This window comes from Trichophyton verrucosum (genome assembly GCF_000151505.1).
Source record: "Trichophyton verrucosum HKI 0517 chromosome Unknown contig00433_27.r1.exp, whole genome shotgun sequence".
Classification (NCBI taxonomy): domain Eukaryota; kingdom Fungi; phylum Ascomycota; class Eurotiomycetes; order Onygenales; family Arthrodermataceae; genus Trichophyton; species Trichophyton verrucosum.
In genome coordinates, this window is record NW_003315336.1 from 1 (window position 1) to 22,230 (window position 22,230).

At 49.5% G+C, this 22,230-nt stretch overlaps 7 protein-coding genes across 7 annotated transcripts; 4 read left to right on the top strand and 3 right to left on the bottom strand.

Annotated features, from left to right (window-relative positions):
- Positions 1 to 986: 986 nt before the first annotated feature.
- TRV_05584 (uncharacterized protein) lies at positions 987 to 1,832 on the bottom strand (the record flags this gene model as incomplete). Its single annotated transcript, XM_003020264.1, has 1 exon — positions 987 to 1,832. The coding sequence occupies one exon, from the start codon at positions 1,830 to 1,832 to the stop codon at positions 987 to 989; it is 846 nt and encodes a 281-aa protein (XP_003020310.1).
- A 211-nt stretch (positions 1,833 to 2,043) lies between these two features.
- TRV_05585 (uncharacterized protein) lies at positions 2,044 to 3,223 on the top strand (the record flags this gene model as incomplete). The annotated part of the gene is made up of 2 exons (XM_003020265.1): positions 2,044 to 2,100; positions 2,297 to 3,223. The coding sequence occupies 2 exons, from the start codon at positions 2,044 to 2,046 to the stop codon at positions 3,221 to 3,223; spliced, it is 984 nt and encodes a 327-aa protein (XP_003020311.1).
- A 311-nt stretch (positions 3,224 to 3,534) lies between these two features.
- TRV_05586 (uncharacterized protein) lies at positions 3,535 to 4,628 on the bottom strand (the record flags this gene model as incomplete). The annotated part of the gene is made up of 2 exons (XM_003020266.1): positions 3,535 to 4,268; positions 4,391 to 4,628. 2 exons carry the CDS (start codon positions 4,626 to 4,628, stop codon positions 3,535 to 3,537), a joined length of 972 nt encoding a protein of 323 aa, XP_003020312.1.
- A 1,133-nt stretch (positions 4,629 to 5,761) lies between these two features.
- Positions 5,762 to 9,785, top strand: TRV_05587 (uncharacterized protein; the record flags this gene model as incomplete). Its single annotated transcript, XM_003020267.1, has 4 exons — positions 5,762 to 6,004; positions 6,056 to 7,977; positions 8,047 to 9,351; positions 9,428 to 9,785. 4 exons carry the CDS (start codon positions 5,762 to 5,764, stop codon positions 9,783 to 9,785), a joined length of 3,828 nt encoding a protein of 1,275 aa, XP_003020313.1.
- A 2,916-nt stretch (positions 9,786 to 12,701) lies between these two features.
- On the top strand, positions 12,702 to 14,608 carry TRV_05590 (cytochrome P450 monooxygenase, putative; the record flags this gene model as incomplete). The annotated part of the gene is made up of 6 exons (XM_003020268.1): positions 12,702 to 12,884; positions 13,010 to 13,126; positions 13,203 to 13,302; positions 13,516 to 13,981; positions 14,030 to 14,118; positions 14,187 to 14,608. The coding sequence occupies 6 exons, from the start codon at positions 12,702 to 12,704 to the stop codon at positions 14,606 to 14,608; spliced, it is 1,377 nt and encodes a 458-aa protein (XP_003020314.1).
- A 2,756-nt stretch (positions 14,609 to 17,364) lies between these two features.
- On the top strand, positions 17,365 to 19,920 carry TRV_05591 (C6 transcription factor, putative; the record flags this gene model as incomplete). Its single annotated transcript, XM_003020269.1, has 2 exons — positions 17,365 to 18,578; positions 18,633 to 19,920. The coding sequence occupies 2 exons, from the start codon at positions 17,365 to 17,367 to the stop codon at positions 19,918 to 19,920; spliced, it is 2,502 nt and encodes an 833-aa protein (XP_003020315.1).
- Positions 19,921 to 20,571: 651 nt separating this feature from the next.
- On the bottom strand, positions 20,572 to 21,997 carry TRV_05592 (uncharacterized protein; the record flags this gene model as incomplete). The annotated part of the gene is made up of 3 exons (XM_003020270.1): positions 20,572 to 21,293; positions 21,363 to 21,635; positions 21,715 to 21,997. The coding sequence occupies 3 exons, from the start codon at positions 21,995 to 21,997 to the stop codon at positions 20,572 to 20,574; spliced, it is 1,278 nt and encodes a 425-aa protein (XP_003020316.1).
- Between the last annotated feature and the right edge of the window lie 233 nt (positions 21,998 to 22,230).

A 22,230-nucleotide genomic window follows, 5' to 3' on the forward strand; every position in this document is an offset into this window, starting at 1 on the left:
GTTTTTTTTTTTTTTTTTTTTCTTTATTCTTCTCGTCTTTAGTTAACTGGCTCGGTAGCAGGCGACAGGCTGAGCACAAACAAAAGCCCCCTGCGGTTTGCTGCGAGGGCTGAGCGGTTGGCAAAAGGAGCCAGGAGGAATGGATACAGGGCAGGGGCAGAAGCGAGATAGTTAGTTGGCGCTGGCAGCGGCTTATCAGGTTCGGCTGGCGATAAAATCCATCACTAACTAGTTATTTATAAGTTGCCTTTCGACTGAGTTCATCCGAGGATGCAGCAAGTCATCTGCGCAGAGTCAGGCGATGCCCCTTTTCTGACCGCTGCGAATGTTTTATATTAGTTGGCGTGTTTACTGCGTCGATTAGGAGCCGGGGAGTCCATGTCTGTCGGTGTTTCTGGTGCCTCTGCGGCTTCACTGCTGCTGCTGTTGGGAGTCACAGCCAGAGTTGGTAGAGAAAGGCACAGGCTGTTCAATTTACTCCCGATAGAAGAGGCAGAAGTGCGAGGCGGAGTTCTATAGTACAAGAGGCGGGATTATATATTCCAAGTTCGTCTGATTTTTTTTATTATCTTCTCTCTAGATATACATATAACCAACACATTCCATGCTTTAAGTCAAGGCCGCCCGAGGGGGGGGCCCATGGACGTTTGTCCTTTGTATATAATACACTGTTGTAGTCGACACGTTATAGATCTCCCCCGAGCATCGTCAATCAGTTAGTTCTATTCTGGACGTCTCATGTCATTGCATGGTTGGCACTATGGGAGCTCATTCAGACGGCGCAAGTTCCTTGAGCAGGGAGAGTCTCGACAGAGACTCCCACCAGAGACCCCCGGGCATGTCATATAATCGTATAGGGGGGAGGTTATATATACTCCCAGTGTAGTCTCTGGAGCCTGCTCTGATGCACCACAAGGGTCGCCTTACGAGACATGGGATAAGAGTTGAGTCTGGACATTTCATTCTGGACCTAGAAGGGGAGTGTCTCATCCAGCAGCGGAGCCGGGATAGGAAAAGTCGGGCTGTTGAATCATCTGAATCTGACCCTGGCGCTGCCGGTAGAGCTGCTGCTGCTGCTGCTGCTGCTGTTGCTGAGGAGTCATTGGACTGCCTATGCCAGTTTGTGGCATTGGTGTCGGGACAGGGGCAGTAGTGGTAGTGGTAGTGGCGGCGGCGGTGCTGGTGGTGCCCCCAGGGGTGGTGGTAGCGGTGAAAAGCTCATTGAGAGACGTGTAGAGCTGGTTGAGCGAGGAGAGATGCGGTGGTGGTGTCATGATAGCGGGAGTCTGGGGCCCGGTGGCACCAGTCTTCTTTGCGCGGTCTGCCACCGTTGCGAGATAGGCGAGGTTTGCCTGAAGCCGGCGCATGCAGTCGACGTATTCCTGCGACGGCTTTCCCGCGGGCGCAACCGCCTTTGCGCTATCGGACCCATTGCTTGACTTTTGGGCGTCCTGGGGTGACGACGGGGAGCCCGTGGTACTGGGCTGGTTTGAAGCAGGCCCGGCCTTGCCGCTAGCCTGTAGGTTGACCACTTCCTGTAATAGAGCCGAGTTGATGTCCAAAAGAATAGTGACACGGGCACGCTCGCGGGCGGCTGCCTGTGGTGAAAGGGTGCTGCTGGGTGTCTGGTAAACGGGTGAGGCCTGAGATGGAGCCTGCATCTGGGCCGGTGCCTGTGATGTGGGACGGTTTGGGGTCGAATACATGGCCTTGGAGGACGGCATAGCCGTCATCATGCCGCCCTGGGCCTGAGGGTCAGCAGAGGGCGAGCGGGTGGATATATCATCCATTACCGGCTGGGGATGCGCGGTCTGTGGTATAGAACTGGGCATGATTGGGTTTGTTGTGAATGGTTGAGTGGTAAAGGGAACTATACAGCGTAGATTAGCCTTTTAGCATAAACCAAAAAATAAAAAATAAAAAAATAAAAAAATAAAAAATAAAAACAAAACAAAACAAGTACCCTGATATGAGGAGAGGTAACGATAGAACAGGGAAGTGTCATTGAGGAGAAAATCACCAAGGATATGAGGCACGTCCTTGATGCTGCACCACACACACACACAAGCCTATCCACCCATCCACACCCACCGCCTGCTGGTCGGACAAGAAGACACAACCACGGCGAGGATCTGCTAGGAACAGCAGGGTTGGAGTGGGCCAGGGCCACCAACCAAGGGCGGACAGCACAAGGCAGACGGAAGATATAATAATGACCATAAAAAAACGGATAGGAGATTCTCTGGGGGGGGCTGGGAAGGTCGAGCTGCCTACATACCGTGAGACATGGGAGTAGCAGAAGCCATCATGGGAGCTACACTGCCAGCAACAAGATGCTGGGGAACGATCTGAGGCTGTTGCGGGAGATGGCCTGGCTGCTGCTGCGGCTGAAGCTGTTGCTGCGGTTGTTGTTGGTGGTGCTGTTGGTGCGGCTGCGGCTGCTGCTGCTGCTGGAGATGCTGCTGCTGCGGTTGAAAGGACGCGGGCGGCTGGGGATAGGCGCTTGGGTTCTGATAATACGGCGGTATATGGTGAGCAGCGCCGGGCAGGGGCTGCTGGTGCTGCTGCTGGGCGGCCTGGAAGTAGGCGACCGACGCGTGGGGGCCGACGACGGACGAGGAGACGGGCAGCTGGTGCGCCTGGAGCTGCTGCTGGTGAAGCTGCTGCTGGACATGCTGCTGCTGCTGCAGAGGGTGGTGGTAGGCCATGGGCGGCTGGTTCATGGCTGGCTGTCGAGGCTCGCGCTGGGCCGGCGAGTCCACGGCAGGCAATAAGGCAAGCTTCGAGGGCGAAGGGCGAGGCCGGCGGGAAAGAGACAGCGGCAGCGGCAGAGTCGGGTCGGTCTTCGCAGTGCGCGTGGAGGAGAGCGTCTCGAGTCAGCGCTGCTGCAGGCTGGGACTTGCTGGACGTTGACTGGGCGGCTGGCGAGGTCGAGGTTTGGCCCCCTGGCTGGCGGTGGACTTTTGGGCGGCTGGCGTATCAGCAGCGCCAGAGCATCGCGGGCGGGCGATCAACGAGAGACGTCGTCCTGCTTCTTCGGGTCTCTTTCTTCCTCTCTTTCTTCCTTGCTGGACTTCCCGTCCGTCTCGCTCGGCCTTTTTGCTTCTTCTGCTTCTGCTTCTTCTTCTTGCTGGCGTTTTTCTTCCTCGTCGTCGTCGTCGCTGAAATTCGACTTTTTTTTTTCCTCCCAGGTCAAGTCACGTGCTTAACACGAGGCACGTGATAACATGACTAAGACAAGCTCTAGATGCGGTTAGATAGTCATGTGTCAATGGCTTATATAAGCAGGGTGAGAGGTCAGGATAAAGTTCGCCCTATTCCCCCTTCGTCCAGCTGCCGTCGTTTTGGGTTTGGCTCGCTCGCCGGCCCACACCTGCCGCTATCAAAGTCTATCGAGCTCGCTCAAGATGCGAGTGAGTATATCAGACTACATAGGCCGTTACAGTGGCATGCTGCAATAGATCTACAAGAAAGAAGGAGAGGAGAACGCTTTGCATTTTCGTTTGATCGCAATCTCGCAGTTGATCTTTTCTTTCAATGTATGGAATGTCTATACCACTCGAGAGTAAATCCGAGTTGCTCTGGCTCTCCTGATGAAAGCATACGAAGAAGTCCGCGCTTCTCCAGGTCCTGGCAGAATGTCCTTTTGGAAGAGATATCCTCCAAGTCGTTTTGGCGGCTTTCACGGCTACAGCCATCCAGTTCTTCACCATTAGTTATTTCGGCTTCGGTCTCTCTGCCGTTGTTTCTTCCAAGGAACGTCTCTGTGCATGCGGCCAAGTCTGCGATCGTGGCATAACCGTTGTGCCAACACTTGTTGATGATCTCGTCAATTAACGGATCATCACCATCTAGCTTCGGAAATTCCATGTTCTGCAATAGCTCCACAACTTTGCGCCCGTGCTCCTTAGGATCCTCAGTAAGACATTGATCATCGTAAACCTCAAAGCCATAGTTTATAAAGTAGTATAACGAGCCTAGGGCAAATTGTTCGGTTCGACAACCTAAGAAACCAGAACCCCCACATGATCCTTGGTCCTGTTCGTTACTATTGAGTATTCTTCCATATGGGGCCATACAGGTTTCAAAATCAGTCCCAAATTCTGCAGTACAATCAAAATCCGAAAGTTTTAATCGGTCGCGATCAATCAAAATATTTTCGGGTCGTAGATCCCCATGGGCGAGATTAAGCGATTCCAGAAAGGCAACGGCCTGGGCGAGGTCGTTCATCCATTCTTTTCGGAGGCGTAGAGGCTCCAGTTTCTCCACTTTAGTAACCACATAAGATTGCGGGTCTTGAGTATGATTATTCTGTATCCTAGAACAGAGGGTGACATCTTATAAAGTGGTTAGTCGGGACAATGATAAGCGCTAATAAGGATTATTATACCTCTCATGTACTCAAGGAAAATGCCGTTATCCGTATAGAAGAAACACTGCACTATAGAAGGGCATGTCGGTCGCTGAGAAAGAATCTCATATATCTTGAGTTCCTTCTGGAATTGCTCTCTTTCAAAGTCGCCGGATTTCGGGATCTTCACCACAATGCGAGGGTGGACCTCGTAGACAAAGGAGATGCCTCCTTTCCAGATCCAGTGCACCTCAGGGAACTGCTTCCGGATACTCATATTAATGATATCATGTAGCAAGTGGGACAAGAATGTGCAGAAACTGAAAAAAAAAAAAAAAAAAAAACCTCGCTGTACGTATAGGGAGGTGAGACAATGACTAGGAAAGGATATCCAGGGAGGCTGGGTTAGTGAGCTTGCTCGCGAAATTGCCCTCTACTTCGGAATGTTACTTGTCGACTTGCCAAGGCTTTTCGAATGAGGCGCAAGGGCCGACGGGAGCAGCGGGGGACCCACCGGCCCGAAGACCAGAGACTGGAGCTTCACTATTATCTCGTCTTCCATTTTAGCTTGTTAATGGGCCAGATTTTGTAGAACAACCTAACTGTATCTTGGTATAAGTTTGTCATTTAAATTTAGAATGCGCCCCTTTCTGGGCCTTTGAAAAAGGGGCGCATTCTAAATTTAAATGACAGAGTGGAGATTTGAAGTCGCTGGTAACTAGTTTAACTGTGCCTGTCCGGGGTGGTTGAGAGAAATACAATTAACCTCCAGCCGCATCCGATAATGCTGAACTCTGAATAGAGATATCTCCGCGGCTGGTGCAAAGGGGTAAGTCTCCTTACCCAAGGTTATGTGGTTTGTAGATCGTTATCCATGCAGAGGGGCGAAGCCAATCTCCCTGGTTGTGATTGATGGCTGAGTCGACATGGCATGCATAACGAGCCGTGAGCGTGGAAGATTAAACCCCGAGCAGGGGTGACTGGATCTAAAAACACTCGTAAATATATCTCTTTGTCCCGATATAATCCCTGCACATAATCTGGGGTGCGGAGAGGGGGTCTTATACTTTCCTGTAATAGGCCACTACCCCTTGACAACCCCGAGTACTGTCTCAACCACATTTTCATCTGTAGTCGGGCATGCTCATCTGCAGGTCTTACCCTTCGAAGTTGGCACAAGCACTCAAGCGAGGCACAATATGATATCCCTTGCTAGTACTTTGTCCGTTGACTGAAATATGAAATATAATGTAGTGTAATGCGTTTCTCTTGGGCAAACATAGCCAACATCTACCGTCAAGTATCCAAAGTATTCAGTACGGGTAGTTCCCCCTTATTTATTTTTTTATTTGATTTTATTCATTTATTCATTTAAATCACTCCTTATCAACCTAGTAGGGTTAAGAAAATATGAGCGGAAACGATGTTGTTTATGGGGATGAAGTAGCACATCATGAACCGGGTCAGGAGAAGAAACCGCTCGTGATTTTGAGCGACTCCGAGAAGGAGGTCGTCGAACTTCAACTGAACGGCCTGCCAACAGCAATCGATGCCCAAAGCCTCTGGTCATACACCACAGACTGGGACAAGACCATCATCATTGTCAGTGTGGCCGCCGCAATTCTCGGTGGTGCTTCGAACCCTTTGCTCACAGTAAGTCGCTACACGCCTGTTAGAAAGTGATAACTTCTAATGAGACTGTAGGTAGTCTATGGATTGGCTGTGGGTTCGTTCGCGGATAGATCCAACGGCGTGACCTCCATTCCGGAATTGTCTGCAGCAGTGGCTAAGGTCTGCCTATATTGGGTTTATCTCGGGATTGCCATGTTCTTCTTCATATATATCACGACAGTTGGATTCTATTACGTTGGTGAACGCATTGTGATGCGCCTACGCTATGCTTATCTCCGGACAATCCTTCGACAAAATATAGCATTTTTCGACACTCTCGGCGCCGGCGACGTCACAACGCGTATCACCTCGGATATGAATCTCATCCAAGAAGGTATCACCAGCAAAGTGTCCATGGGCCTCATCGCAGTAGCAACGTTCTGCTCAGCTTATACCATCACATACATCCAGTACTGGAAGCTTGGCCTTATCATGACATCAACCGTGGTTGTGATGTTGCTCACTGGAACTGCTGGAGGTATTTTGGCCGTCAAAAATTCTAAGTCAAGTATGACCCTATATAATAGTGGTTCTAATCTGGCTGAGGAGAGCATCGGGTCAATAAAGCATGTGACTGCGTTCGGTATCCAGAATGCTCTTGCAGATAAGTATCTCAGCTTTTTAAGGCAGGGAGAAAAACCTGGTATCAAAGCAAGACTGGCTATATCTTTCATGATTTCTTTTATGAATGGCCTGCCTTTCCTCTCTTATGGTCTCTGCTTCTGGCAAAGCGGCAGGTATATTATATCAGGGCATATGGGTCCGGGGGCTGCTGTAACTGCTACAATGGCCATTGTTATTGGAGGCTTCTCAATAGGAAGGGTTGCACCAAGTCTCCAGTCTTTCATGTCTAGCACAGCAAGTGCTAGTATGATCATTCGTTCTATGCAACGCGCATCCCCTGAGGATCCCTTATCGACAGAGGGGGAAAGACCTGAGGGAATAAAGGGTGAAGTCTCCTTTAATGACGTTAGCCTGGTCTACCCGTCCAGACAAGATGTTGCTGTCCTTAAATGTGTCTGCCTAACGATGCCGGCAGGGAAAACAACGGCAATTGTGGGACCAACTGGGTCCGGAAAGAGCAGTATTGTTGGCCTGGTTGAGCGCTTTTATAGACCAACTAGAGGCCATATCACTCTTGATGGACACAATATTCAAGATCTCAACTTACGGTGGCTGCGCAGCCAACTGGCCTATGTAGGCCAAGAGCCAATCCTATTTAATACCACTATTCAGGAGAATATTGGTCATGGATTGGCTTACCTTGACGATGCCGCTCGCTCATCCAGGGATCTCAAAGCTGCCGTTATTGAGGCTGCAAAGGATGCAAACGTACACGATTTCATCATGGCACTGCCTAAAGGCTACGAAACTGTGGTTGGCGAAAAGGGTCTGCAGTTATCTGGAGGGCAACGGCAGCGAATTGCTATTGCACGAGCCTTGATTCGTGATCCGACCGTACTCATACTTGACGAAGCTACTTCCGCCCTCGATAGTCGAGCTGAGAAATTAGTGCAAAAAGCATTGACAAAGGCCGCCAAGGGCAGAACCACTATAGTAATTGCCCATCGACTATCGACTATACGTTCGGCAGACAATATTGTTGTCCTGTCTGCGGGAGAGATTGTAGAGCAGGGGGATCACGATAGTCTGATGGCGAACCAAGGGCTTTATGCGAACCTTGTCAACGGACAACAACTGACAGAAGAGAAGACAGACGAAGATGACGATGCTCTGATTGAAAATGCGAGCGCTTCTTCGTGGTTTGTGGACGAGAAATCCACTGCCAAAGAACTGCCAGAGATTGTTGTAGAGAAGACCGATTCAAAAAAGCTCGACAAACGACTATCCTTCTGGGACCTTCTTCGTTTGATGGATAAGCTAAACCGGCCAGAGCGTATGCTGATTCTTTTGGGCCTTATCGGCTGTGTATTTGCGGGACTAGGAACTCCAGTGTGCGTATTTTCTTGATATCTGCGGGTTTCAACCAACCCTTTATGCTAACGCGAAATGGATAACTTCAGGCAGGCCATTTTCTTTGCAAAGCTCATCGAGGCCGTATCCGTTCCAGCGTCTCAATACAATAAGCTTCGCTCCGAAACCAGCTTCTGGGCTCTGATGTATCTTATGCTTGGCATCGTTGCTATCATATCGTGGTTTGGTCAAGGTGCTTGCTTTGCCTTCTCGTCAGAACGTCTCATCCGCAGAGCGAAGGACACAACTTTCCGCTCCATTCTGCGCCAAAAGGTCTCCTTCTTTGACGAGAGGTCAACAGGAGACTTAACAACAATACTGTCGCAGGACACCACTCATCTAGGTGGGCTGGATGGAGCTGTGCTAGGCTCCATGATAACTTTCACAGTGACCATCATCGGTGGACTTGCGCTCTCTGTTGCAATTGGCTGGAAGCTGGGTCTCGTGTGTGCCGCCTTGATACCCATTACGGTTGGAAGTGGGTATGTCCGATTGATAATTCTTAGTTTGTTTGACCGTAAAGTACGACAGACTCAAGCCGAGTCTGCAGCTTATGCCAATGAAGCTGTGAGAGCAATTCGTACTGTGGCAAGTCTGGGACTTGAGAATGAGGTGCTGCAGCGTTACCGTGCTATCCTGGAGCGTGATGCGGCGGCATCGCTCCGCTCAATCTTGCAAGCTTCGGTGTTGTTCGCCCTATCTCAGTCTCTGCTTATGCCAACGGGAGCTTTGGTTTTCTGGTATAGCAGTACACTCCTGGCAACCGGAGAGTATACGTTAACACAGTGCTTCATCTGCTTTTCTGCACTCGTTACTGGAGCCCAGACAGCTGGTGCCGTATTCAACTTTGCCCCTGATATGAGCAAAGCTATGCAGGCAGGGCGACACCTTCGTAACTTGTTTGAGCGTGTACCCCCGATCGACAGCTATAGTACCGAGGGCCGGTTATTGCCAGCAGAAGCGTGCCGTGGTGCCATCGAAATTCAGGACGTGAGTTATCGTTACCCGCAGCGTCCAGAGCGAGTTGTACTGGAAAATTTCTCTCTCTCCATCAAACCAGGTCAATTCGTTGCACTAGTGGGTCCAAGTGGATGCGGCAAATCAACCGTTCTGTCCCTCCTGGAGCGCTTCTTCGACCCTGAAACTGGACAGATCCAGGTCGATGGATCTAGCGTCACGGGGTTAAATATCTCTCAGTACAGAAGCTGTATTGCGATGGTTGGACAAGAGCCAGTTGTATACTCTGGCACTATCCGCGAAAACTTGGTGTTAGGAGCTGCGGAGGGAGTGACGGACGAAGCTATCGTCCAGGCTTGTAGGGATGCAAACATTTACGAGTTCATCTCATCGCTTCCGTAAGTGAACTTCTCGTTCTTTCCCGTTCTACATACCCAGAACCCGTTCAGTCTAACTTTAGTCTCACACATGTAGGGATGGGTTTGCAACTGTGGTCGGTGCCCAGGGCAGTATGTTAAGCGGAGGCCAAAAACAGCGAGTGGCTATTGCGCGAGCACTCCTCCGCAACCCTAAGATACTGCTGTTAGATGAGGCGACGTCAGCGCTGGATTCGCAGTCAGAACGGATAGTGCAGGAGGCCCTAGATAGAGCAGCCAAGGGTCGTACCACCATCTCGGTTGCCCACAGGCTGAGTACTATCAAGCGAGCCGACCTAATCTGCGTCATGGACCAGGGTAAGCTAGTCGAGAAGGGCACCCATGAGCAGCTGATGGCAAGGAGGGAGATGTATTACGATCTCGTCCAGGCCCAGAATCTTGATACAGTTTCTTGAGCGCGTAAGCCGTAAGTATGGCACTGCCTCAGGTGTATCTGCTCTTGCAGGGTTTTCTTCTGTCTTTTTCTTATAAACGTAGTTAACTTATCCTTTTGCCGTTGAATAATGAGACCTCCCAGCGAGTTTTTGGGCCGACAACATCATCGCCCGGGGTATCAGTGAAACATCGATAACTAGTGTTGATATTCAAACAAGTATACAGTGTACAAGGGGGTGGATATAATATAGTATGCACACTATAGAATATCCACTTCAGCTCGCCTTAATTCCATCAATAATTAATCAATTAATAATTATTTGTTTGTCGTCGTCGTCGTTTGTCTTCTTCTGTTTCTTCGTCTGTCGTGGAAATAAAGCCAAGACCTTAAGTTGGAGCGCTCAGACCAAGTCACGTTAGTATCACGTGATTTAGTATTATTGGAAGGTTCATACCTCGGCCGAGATTTGAGTTTCCTTTCATTTCATTATTAATCATGTCATTTGCCCAATGAAAAGCAGAGAAACTTTTTATGTCCGGTCTGTTTCATCCATTGGCTGATTAAGCAAAATAACAATAAGATCAGCCAATAAGAGCTCACTCTCACTGCCCAACCCTTTCCTCTCTTCAGCATTTTATAGCTCCGGCAAGCGAAACGAGTGACACCAGGACAGGCAGACTTGAAGCAGCGATAGAACTGGATATGAAAGCTGTCAAGGATCCATTTGTTGGCGTCGCATGTTATCTAGCGGACTCCACGTAGTGCGAGTGTAGTTAGTTCCATTCCCTAGTTAAACCCGTGGGGGCGGAATTCCAACGTCTGCATTATTAGGAACTGTTGGATCAGGCTGAACTAGCTGACCAGGGGTATTGTGTTATGCGGCTGGAATTACATATTGTGCTATCCATATAAATATGTCAGTCCCAGCTCCTAGCTAAACCAGCTGGTTGCATCTGTAATCTTTCTACGCACGCAATGACGCTTCAGTTATTTTGCATTGCGTGTCTTCGTGAGCACATCGCTATGCGGACCTTGCTCTAGATAATTAGAGCTACCTACATCCAACTCCCGAGGACCGGAAACACAGAGCACTGGCCAGACGGGAGTTGAGCTGGGAGTTACACCACAGCTACCTAACCTTTCCGAGTATGTTGGAACTTGATACCCGTTATGAACGAGATAGCAATGATCCAACGTCCACATACGCCTACTCCCCCTGCAGTCGCCATGCAGGCAGACATCACGAGAACCAATTCTTTGACGCTTTGCATTCCGAGTAACGGTGAGGTTTGCTCGCTCTACGGGGTACTTTACCCAATCCTAACAGGGACAGGGAGTATGCTTATGGAGGGACTGGCGCCGAGGGAGTGCTCGAGATCAGGTGTCACTGCCACCTAGGTAACCTAACTAACTCCCTAGATGGCCATAATGGCTTGATTATTGCATTTCGCCCAAGACTGTTCCTCAGTCGCCGTAGTCTCCCTTGCAGATTCTCTGCGGGAAGACCGGGTAGCCAACGCATATCCTTCGCACCATGAAGATGTGAACGAAGATGCGAAGACGAAGATGCGAGGACCAAGCATATACGAGCGTTTGGACAAGGCCATGGATCGTCGAATTTTTTCTTTTTTTAGTCTATGCCAACCGACACCGCGAAATCTTCCTCTTCCTGATGGCTGCCGGATGCTGGAAACAAAACTCCGTGAAGATTTCCCCCCTGGCTCAGATCCTTGTCGTGAAGGATGCGCATCAAGTACTCCGTAACTCCCGTGGAGAAGGAGAACTAAGGATCTGACGCAAACAACAACCCGAACCACGGTTCCTGGCTGGAGAAGCCTAAAAACGGATACATTCATCGCTGTCAAACGGCTCTCCTTGACGACAAAGCCCTATTTTGTCTTCTGGGTTGGCCGGCTTAACTAGTTAACTAACTAACTAACTATTATTGATTGGGACGATGGCTTCGATCATGACTCGATAAGCTCTAACTGTCAACCCATACTCTTCATCTCTGCAATGCACTTATTTAGCAAAGTGGCGTTTTTTTCTCAGCTCCCTGTCGCGATGGCACATAGCCCATGTGAGCGCTGACCTGACGGGAGCCCAAAGACCCGTAGCCGACCTATCGACTAGGGTGTCATCGCACCCAGTCCAGGGCGTTGGTCTCCGTTTTCCGCCCCAGAGTGCCCTTTTGGCTTCACTATACTTGGTTCCAGGGCTCGCTTGCAACAGAGTTGCATACAGAGTGGAGGAGGACAAAAGCCTCGATGCTGGCTCCCGGAACCAGCGCCATCCGAGCAACCCCAAGCCAAAGCTGACCTCTCATATCGCGAGGCATCCCCCCTAACACTTTTCCGAGATGGTGCAAGTTCTTGTTTTTCGTGTCAGACGAAACGGACGAGCGAATGAGCTGGCAGCCATTATACAAGCATACAAGCTGGTACATGCGATGACTCCATCAATCTCCAAGAAGGAAACTGGAGGCCATAACTAGCTACTAATAATAATGAAAACCGAGGAGAAAAGCAAACTGCTTGTGCTTACAACGATTCGGGGACAAGCACGGCACAGATCTTTGCGGATTCGCTTTGATTTAGGTTGTTTCACCGACATGACCGCGGGGGATGCGCCATCCGATCCCCTTTTAAATTCGGACTATGGTGTTATTAGTTATTGACCTCTGTGCATGTTCAGCGTTAACCCAACTTGTCTAAGTGGCACATCTCCGTTTAGCTATACGATGTAGCTATCCGGAGGACCGTCCATCTATATATTACATTATTATATAAAAGCATGTCTCCTCTCCCCCGAGGCCGACCACTTTCATCAGTTTGCAGTGATCATCCGTACGTACGACTACGCAACCCCTCCCCTTTCTTATCGCAACGGAATCATCAGTTAACCAACCAACTGGCTAGCTAGTTGATTGTTCATCATGTTGGAAGCGCTTATCCAGTCCGGGAGTGCCTACCGGGTCGACCTGGCTCTCTCCTTCGTCGTCCTGCTCGTCGCTTCGTACATTGCTCGACTCGTCAGCCATCGCCAAAGATATGCGAAGTTCCCCTTGCACATTGACAAGTCCAACCCGAAGCAGATGCTATTGTCTGGCTTTGCCAAGGTGAGTTGCGGCAAGAATTATACTTTCTCCTTGATATTGTTCGATGCTTTCGTTGTTTTCTTCATTGTGCCTTGCTAGTTAGCTAGCTTTGTCTAACTAGAGCTGACGGTTGATGTACCTCCAAGTATAAAAACGCATTCCACATCAACACTGCCATTGGCAAGGATATCATCCTTTCAGCAGACTATGCCAACGAACTAAAGAGCGACCCTCATCTCGATTTTGCCAAAGCTATTCTTCCGGTAGCTAGCCACTCTCCTACTCCCCTGAACTTCTCCTTGGTGGTCTCTGATTGGTTACCGCTAACTCATTGTTGAGACTCTCCTTACCCATCTCTCAACATTCCACCACATCGAAGAGGCTGGTAAGAACCAGGTTTTGACCGAGACCATTCGAAGCAAACTTTCACGGCTGCCTGGTAAGGATATAAGATACCCAACCTACAGATGAATCATGTTTTGCTCTTTACTGACCATAGATAATATAGTACATCTCAAGCAAGCTGTGTCCAGAGAGGCAACAGAAACTATTCGTGATAAGTTTACTGACAATGAAGGTACTCGAATAAAAGCGAATTACCCCTTTTCCTGGAAAAACTTCTTTGACAGAAAGCTAACATTGTTGTGGTCAGAATGGCATGAAATTCCCATCAAAGAAACCATTGTGAAGATTGTGGCCCGTATGTCGTCCAGGGTTTTCCTTGGCGAGGAACTTTGCCGCAATGAAGAATGGCTGAGGATTACGGCTGAGTATACGATCAACTTGTTCATTGCCGTCAACGAGCTTATGACCTGGCCTACATACGTCCGTCCTATCGTACAGTGGTTCCTCCCGCCATGTCAACGCCTGCGCCAACAGGTTGCAGATGCCCGACGACTCATCCAACCAGTTATTGATGCACGACATGCGGAAAACGACGAGCTTCGACGCCAAGGCAAGCCCCTCAAACAGCATGAGGATGCCATTGCGTGGCTTGATGAGAAATCTGGGGGTCGGTCATTCGATGCTGCGATCGCACAGCTCAGTCTGTCCTTTGTATCGATCCATACGACCACCGACCTACGCACTCAAGCACTCTACGATATCTGTGCCAACCCGTAACTCATTCAGCCTCTCAGGGAAGAGATAACCAGCATTCTTGGAAGTCGTGAGTTGGATACTACCGCCCTGTACCAGATGAAACTTTTGGATAGTGTTATCAAGGAGAGTCAAAGAATTAAGCCCGCCGGTCTTCGTAAGTCAACTCCCTTTCTGCGCTTGCTTTTCTTAACATATCCCATATCCCTAACGCAGCTCCCTCAGTTTCAATGAAGCGATATGTAAAGGAAAGTATCACTCTTTCAGACGGCCTAGTTGTCCCCAAGGGAACAAGCATATCTATATCCAGCCATGTTCATTGGGATGAATCCGTGTACCCGGAACCCAACAAGTTTGATGGATATCGCTTCCTCAAGATGAAAGGAGACCGCGAGAAAGATCGAATGGCCAACCTAGTTGCCACCAGCCCTGAGCATCTTGGATTTGGACACGGTGTCCATGCTTGCCCCGGCCGATTCTTCGCCGCAGACGAAATCAAGATTCTCCTCTGCCACATTCTGCTCAAGTACGACTTCAGGCTAACTGAAAAGAGCAATACCACACCTTACATGATGCCCGGTGGAGCCTATATGGCAAACAGCACACAGATTGAGATCAGGCGAAGAAAAGAGGAAATCGCTCTATGACATTGGTGATGGGAAGATGTTGAAGTGAGTTGTAGTTATTTAGTAACGTTATTATTGTTTGCTTCGAACTCAGCCCATAAGCGACTGCATTTCACTATACCCCCGCTCTTCGAAGCAACTGGCAGGCCCAAATTGTTTGCTGCAGGTCGACCGGTTTGAGCATGCTTGATTAAGTTGCACTGGGAAAACTTAGTCCTCTTGCCTCAAACAATTTCATCAAAGTTGAAAACCGCGCCACAGTGGTGGTAAAGTTCACCGATTCATGAATTTTAGGTTTTTGCTACCTATGTCATTGAACAAGATACGACTATGAAATTTGTTTCGTTTCATTGATGCGCAGTCTGGTTGAGTGTCCATATATGAATTCTCTCTTGGGTGAGCGAGCAAGAAGACTAATTCCTAGGGGTGTCTGAAGTATTCAACGATGAAACATACAAGCATGGTATGCCAGCTGGTAGAAGGGCGTGAACAGTCTACCTTTGGTGTTCTGCTTTTAGTTACCAGTCGTGTCGGGGTCATGAATACCCAGTAACACTGCAATGAAAATTATACCATCATTTCAAGCTTTCGTGATGTTCTAGTGCCATTGTGAAACTGAATTCAAAAATTTACTATCAAATTTACCATCCAGCCAAAGGTGAGCTGTCTCGTATTAGAGACTGAGGTATTAGCTATATTTGTATCAAGGTCGAAATCAGCATAGCTAATTGGGGTACTCTTGGCGAAAAGGCAGGCGGGGTTACTCGTAGCTACATCTTTGGTATCGTTAACTAGTTATATAAGATAAATTTTCTTTGACTTAATTATAGCTGAAAGTGTAGGAAAATACGGTTAACCATGCACCTTGGGGGCCATAAAACCGTAACATACACCTAGCTGCACCAAATCTCTGCCACCGGGCAGAGGGAGTAACCATCTTGGCTTGAGCCCACTTATGACCCCGCGATATAACTATGGGCCTGTATTTATCCATTATTAGTTATGCATCCGACGAGTCCGAAGTCCTCGCTGAAAGGGCGAGAAGCCCTTCTTTTAAAGCTTAAAAGAAGAACTTGTCTTTAACTACGGAGTAACTTATCTGGTCTTGGCGATCTTATCTGATCTGCATCGAAGAATGGAAGCGCCTGGGCGTGGATCCCATCACTCCGAGCAGGCAAACTGTTAACGAGTTCATTAGCCTATGAGAGAAGTAACAGGGAGGAAAAAGAAAGCCACGGATGGCGAGCCAGGCCAGGCCAGCCCAGTTGCCAACACAGCTAAACAGAGTATCTTGATTAACTATTGGTTTGATGCATGGATTTCCTTCCCAACCCCCGAAGGTCTATGAAAAAAAAAATATTCACCGTATCCTTGCCCCGCCGTTCATCCATCTTATCTGATCGGCCAACAGGAGCTTCTATCGTCTCTGAATGACGCGATCGCGGGGTAGCTATGGACGAAGACCGAGTTGAGGATATGCACCACCAGAGAGACGATTTGCAGAAACCGAGACGACTAAAATTCGCGATAGGAAGAGCGGTATTTGGTCTGTTCACGCTTGAGACTCTTGCGGTCTGCAAGGAAATTTGAAGGAGGAAAAGGCTGGCGAACAGTGGCGAAAACGGGTACATGCATACGGAGTATCGAGACCATTAATCGTCGTTTTTCTGCCTATCATACCAATGGCGTTTGTCACCAGCTGTCCCTGGAAGATCTCAGCCGGCAAGCAAGGGCTAAAATAAAGGCTGTTCGATAGGCGGCACGCCAGCGGATACGCACCGTTTACATTGCATCCCTGGACAGGGGCTGTAACAGGAGTCGAGCAGGGTCTGTAGCCCTGCTGCCGCCCTCGCCCTCACGCTCCCCCACGCAGCAGAGACACCGACCGGCGACAGCGACAGCGACCACGACCACGGCCACGAGGCAGACGCAGCCCATGATGGAGCCTGCCGTGACCAACATTCATGAATATCAAACTCGCCAAACTCGCCAGCCGCCCTTCTCTTCAACCACCCGCGACCGAATACGAAACATGACTAAGCAACATGACTAAGCACCCCAAAGAGGAAGTTCTTTACTTCAACTTCGCGCGTCGAGCAAACGACGACGACGACAACTTCAACTTCAACTTCAATTTCATCTGCAGCGCAGCACGCGAGAGAGACAGCGCAGACGAGGTTCCCCCCCCCCCCCCCCCCGAGAGCGCACAAGCGAGTAAGTAGTTAGGCTGGCAGAGGCGGGCATACCGACGCCCTCGCGCAAGGCTGGCTGGAAGTACATCTCACGTGACATATCTTTTCTCCAGTTCGCCAGCGAGGTTGGTGGCGAGACCGGAAGCGCAGAAGCGAATAATCGTCCCGAGCCGATCGAGGGAGAAGCCTTGGGAGTTCGAGGTCAAAAAAAAAGAAGGAAAAGCATAAAAGGGGACGACGGAAGATAGCGACACTAGCGGCCATGACCTTTGGTGGTGCATCCCCAAACAGAGACGAATACGAGACCGCCTAGGGTCCATCTCTCTCGGTCTCGCTCAGTCAGCAGGGCCAGTCCAACCCTTCCAGCGTCCCATCGGTCTCTTGCTCTCAAAGAAGAGGCGCAAAGTCAACTCGAAGCTGTTTGTTGGTCATGGACAGCACTGATCATACGATTTCGCGCATGGAACCACGCCGTAGATGATGGGGAAGCCATCGCAGCAGTGAGTCCGCCCGTGAACGAAGCCTTGCCTTGCCTGTTTCGCTGCACCTCTCGTTTTTTTTTATCAAACTGACACATCGAGTGATATGCAATGCAGCTTGCTTCCAGCGTTTCCTGCAACCGACGCTGAGCCTTCAGACGACGCTCTCGACGGCGTTAATGCTGGTGGTGTTAAGAAGCTGAAGAAGACGCCGGCAAAGCGTCGAGCGCTCAGCTGCTTGCCATGTCGTAGGCACAAGCTGAAGTGCAACCGCCATGTCCCGTGCCACTCGTGTATCCGCTACCGGAGAGAAGAGCAATGTCGTCTCAATCCGCCGCCATCCTCTGTCATGAGAGGTGGTGTCCCTCTACATTCACAAAGCCATATTCCGCCAGACCATACACCCGTAACCGCGCATGCGCCCGCGCCCGCGCCTGTACCTGCATCCCTCCCTTTCCAACCGCTCCCTCCCCAAGTAACAGCCGCCGCACCCTTGCAAAGCAAACCACAACCACCGTACATGCTCAACTCCCGCGAAACAGACCGCACAGAAACCATCTTATCGAGAAGCGCCCGGAATGCTTTATTGGAGACTCCGCTGGCTCAGAGCTTAGCCAGCCTGCCGCAAAATATACTTGGAGTCTCAACGCTCCCTCCCTTTATACCACTCCTGCTGGCCGAACAATCTCAACGGCCTGTGGATGAAAATGAAGTCACCACCTTTTGGCGCGCACAGCTGGTCTCTATGCTTCCATTGCGGCACCAATGCGACCTGATGGTCAATTACTATATCCACGAGTTAAACTATGTTTATCACTCTGTACACGCTCCATCATTTCGGGAAGACTACGCTGCATTTTGGAATAAGGACGTCAAAGACGTCGATATAATCTGGCTATCTTTCCTATACGCTATCCTTTCCGCTAGTGCCGTGTTTATCCCGTTCCCTGATGTCAAAGCTGTCGGGCTGGACCCCGATACAATACGCAAAAAGGCTCACCTGTGGCATTGGGCCTCTAGACAGGCACTAAGTGCCGGCCACTATGAATCACGGCCTTGTTTAACACAACTAGAAACATTCCTTGTGACACAGTTATACTGGCTTTCTACCAAGAACATCGAGGCTATGAATTCGTACGTTGTCAACAACACCACCGACCCCACGTTCCATTCACTAATACCATATTACTATTATAGAGCACTCGGCCAGGCAGTCCGGAATGGACAAGCGCTAAACTTGGATAGGGATGTTTCGGGGTATAGCCCTCTAGAAACAGAAAAGCGACGGCGTATCTGGTGGGAGCTGTTCTGCTGCGATACGTATGTGAATTCCTACATATTATCTGATGCCTGAATGAGAACTAACAGTAACAGTTTCCAATCAATATGCATGAGCCGAACACCGCTAATTCATTGTCCCGCCCCCAAAATCCCATTACCCGCAAACTGCAATGATGAAGACATCACCGACTCCTTTACCGAGGGCCGACCGATTGACGAGCCCACAGAAACCAGCGCTAGCATTCTCCGAGCGGAAGTATTCTTGATCATGCGCAAACTCTTCGATAGTGGTTTTGAATACCTTTCTTCCTACGAGTACGTGCGATCAGTTGATACAGAATTAGCGAATCTCACCCGCAACTTCCCGTGGTACTTCCAGCTCGACGAGAATGGAGAATGTGCAAACCTCCCTGAGCACCAAGACTACATACTGTGGCAATTTCACTTGCTCCATAGTTGCATTTGCATGCAGCGCATACGCATGAACCGCCCCTTCATCCACACACGCATAGGCGACTCGTGGGCCGTCTGTGCCAAAGCTGCTAATGAAGTTCTGGCCGTTTACCAAAGCATGCGTAACCCAGATGTGGAGGAGTTTCGCAAATCGCATAAGCTATTCGTGCAGTCATACCAAATATTTTCCGCTGCTGTGGCACTGGCGGGATTTTTGCTTGTTGAACGTTCCTTTCCGGCAGATAACATCCGTCCTCTCATTGAAATGGTGATATCGGACTTAGAACTATGCACAGCCGACGCTACGATTGCTGTAAACGGAAGAAATACCCTGATCAAGATGTTGGATATGTATGACCGTCGCCAGCAGAGGGAGCCTGTTGAACCAGAGTCTCTGGTACCAGAAATATCGGTAGTGTTTGGCGGCGAGCAAACTACACGGAAATACCTGAAACGATGCGAAATCGGCTACGTTCTCAATGAAGATGGACACGCTACCCCTAGCTCAGCTAATCCTAGGGCCAGTGTAACTACCCCCAGCGCGAACACATACGGCACCAACACTCCAACATCCTACACCTATAACCCAACCAGCCAAGGTAATCAACCAACAGCAGAATTAAGTGATGTCCCTCAGGCACCTCACTATGCAGCTCCCAACCCATCGTTCTCCGATTTTGATCCCTCAAGAGTCCAACCAAAAGCCTATATTCCACATCCTACGACAACCAATTTAAGCCTGGCAAGCACCCACACTGCTCAGCCTCTCACGAACCCCGATATTAACCAAGCTCTACCGACCACCAGCATCAACCCTAACGGAGATCTGGAACTACTCAATTGCTTCTATAGCAACCCAATCCCTCTCGACATGAGCTTTGATGGGCCCTGGGACTTCTTACTCACTGATTTACCATACCAAACCTGAAAATTTGGTGTTTATATTTTCTTGATCTGGCCGTCGGCTCGCTTTACTATACCCCTTATATCTTGATATTCCCCCCCTTCATTTGTATCCAGGATTAGGATCATGGGAGGCGCTTGAGTGTGCATATTTTGTCTTATTCCATTCCATTCAATTTTGGAACATGGTTATATATATTTGGTGTCAACTGTCTTTATTTCTTTGGTTGGTTGTTTCTTTTTGTATGAACATACATATAAAGTGGTTGGATGGGTTTTCCTTATGAAACTCTGGCCTGTGTGAGTTGGGAGAGGTCCTTCAGGCAGTTATGAAGACCAATGTTCAGAAGCCAGGCTTGGTTGCTTTCTTCTCTCCTTTTTCCCCTGTTTGCATTCATTTACGGGCCCGGCAAGGTAGATATGTGAGGCCGGATATTTGATATATCTCCAGAAATCCAATCTTCTGCCTCGGAGGAAAGCATGCTTAAAGTCAATCCCGTCGTAATATCGCAGTGTCTTCTTTCATCCGGGTTAAATATATGCTTGTTAAGCATGATCTGGAGGTTGCCCCATTCCCAACTCCAGGCTTTATATGATTTCGGACGGGAGGGTTGTAGCAGTGCGGAATATCCAAGGAGGTAACAGGGATCTTTTTTTCCGCTCAATGTCTATCGGTCTACTTCGAGGCATTCTTCCGCGCTTTCATTTCCGCGATCCATTTCCCTGCCATTTTGGTAGGTACAACATTAATCCGCACCAGACCATCAACGACCTCTACCTTCCCGCCGCCTAAGATCGCTAGTAGCGAAACTTTCTTTCCAGGTTTGATCATTCCGCCGGCGGCAGTCTCCATGTAACAGTCCACGGAGCCGATAGTATATTCGCTGTTTTTATCCCAGGGTAGAGGGAAGATGTACTCGAGGTGCTGTGCGATGGTGTCTGTTTCGGCAAATTCCTTGATGAAGTCCGACTGTGCATGCATGGGGTAGAGTAAAACGCAGGGGAACACTAGAGTGCTCTCTGGGGATAAGGGGTCAGGGGAGAGTTTCATGATTGCGTCTTCCATGTCTGGCGGCTGCGCGGTTTCTCGGACGGAAATCTCGCGTGCTGCCAGCGCCGTGCGGAGCGTGATTCGGCTCTTCTCTGCTCGCTGTTGTTCCTCCCTTTTCCGCGCCGCGATCTTATCTAATTCCGCCTTTCTCGCTGCTATCCTCTTCGAAAGAGCTTGGAGGGGCTGGTTCGTCTTATCATGGTGGAGGCCTCTTACACACGCATCTTCCGCTTCCAAAACCTTGTCAAGGGCAAGGAGGGCAGCAGCGGAACGGTAGAATGCTTTGATATTCTTCGGGTTGAGCTTCAAGGTAGACGCACAGTCTAACGTGGTAGATCTATAGTTTTCTGTTTCTTATCGTCAGTCGCGAGCCATCTTGTTAACTAGTTATCGGGAATCGACTCGTGCAGCCGTACTTAGCTCCAAGTTGCATAATGCTCTATTGATGAAGCAGGCCTCCTCGATTTCTCGCAGCCGTCGTGCTTCTTCTTTGGGGTCCTCAGGCTCCTCCCAACTATTGTCTTTTATGGTCAAGATGGATATCCCCTTGGTATAGCACTCCTTTGCATCTTTCCACCGCTTCACCTTCGCAAAATCATTTCCATTTTCGCGGAATCGTTGCGCGTTATCTGCTCGTGTGCCTTCGTTCTGAAGTGCTCGGATGGCATCTAGCTGTGGGTTTTCGCCTTCTGTTAATCAACCCGGGTCAGTCAGAACTTGAATACTGCTTGGCTCGACATGTTTTCCTGCTTTTGATGAGTTACTGACCAGCCTGCAGTGCCTTGTCAACGTCTGTCATGAACAGCGGGGTCTGGTTCATGAGCTCTATTATCTCGTCTGCAGTATGCGACTTGACAGACTCCATCGCCGGTGGCATGGCCGGAAGGGTCTCGCTCCCCTTGGGCAAAGCATCTTTCTTAATCCCAAAGGGAGTTTCGCCTGATGGGAGGAAGGATGGCTCTTTCGCGGCGGGCGGCGGGGTGAAGAGAGGCGCCTTGTTGAGATCTAGGGACTCATCAAAATCGTCCGGAAGCTCTTCTATGCGGCCCATCGTTGTTTGTCTTCTTGTCTGCCCTATATAACTCTTTGTTATACCTCCCCTGACAGCCGCGCCTTATCAAACGACTGCGCTGTTGAAGTTGGCGTCTTTGATGATGGGATGAATTTACTGTCGCCTTTTTTTGCCTTCTTTTTTTTGCTTGTCTTTTTTTTTTTTCTTCTTCTTCTTTGAGCCGCAAAAGCAAACAAGACAAACACTTCTTATCAGATGGATTACGTTATCAT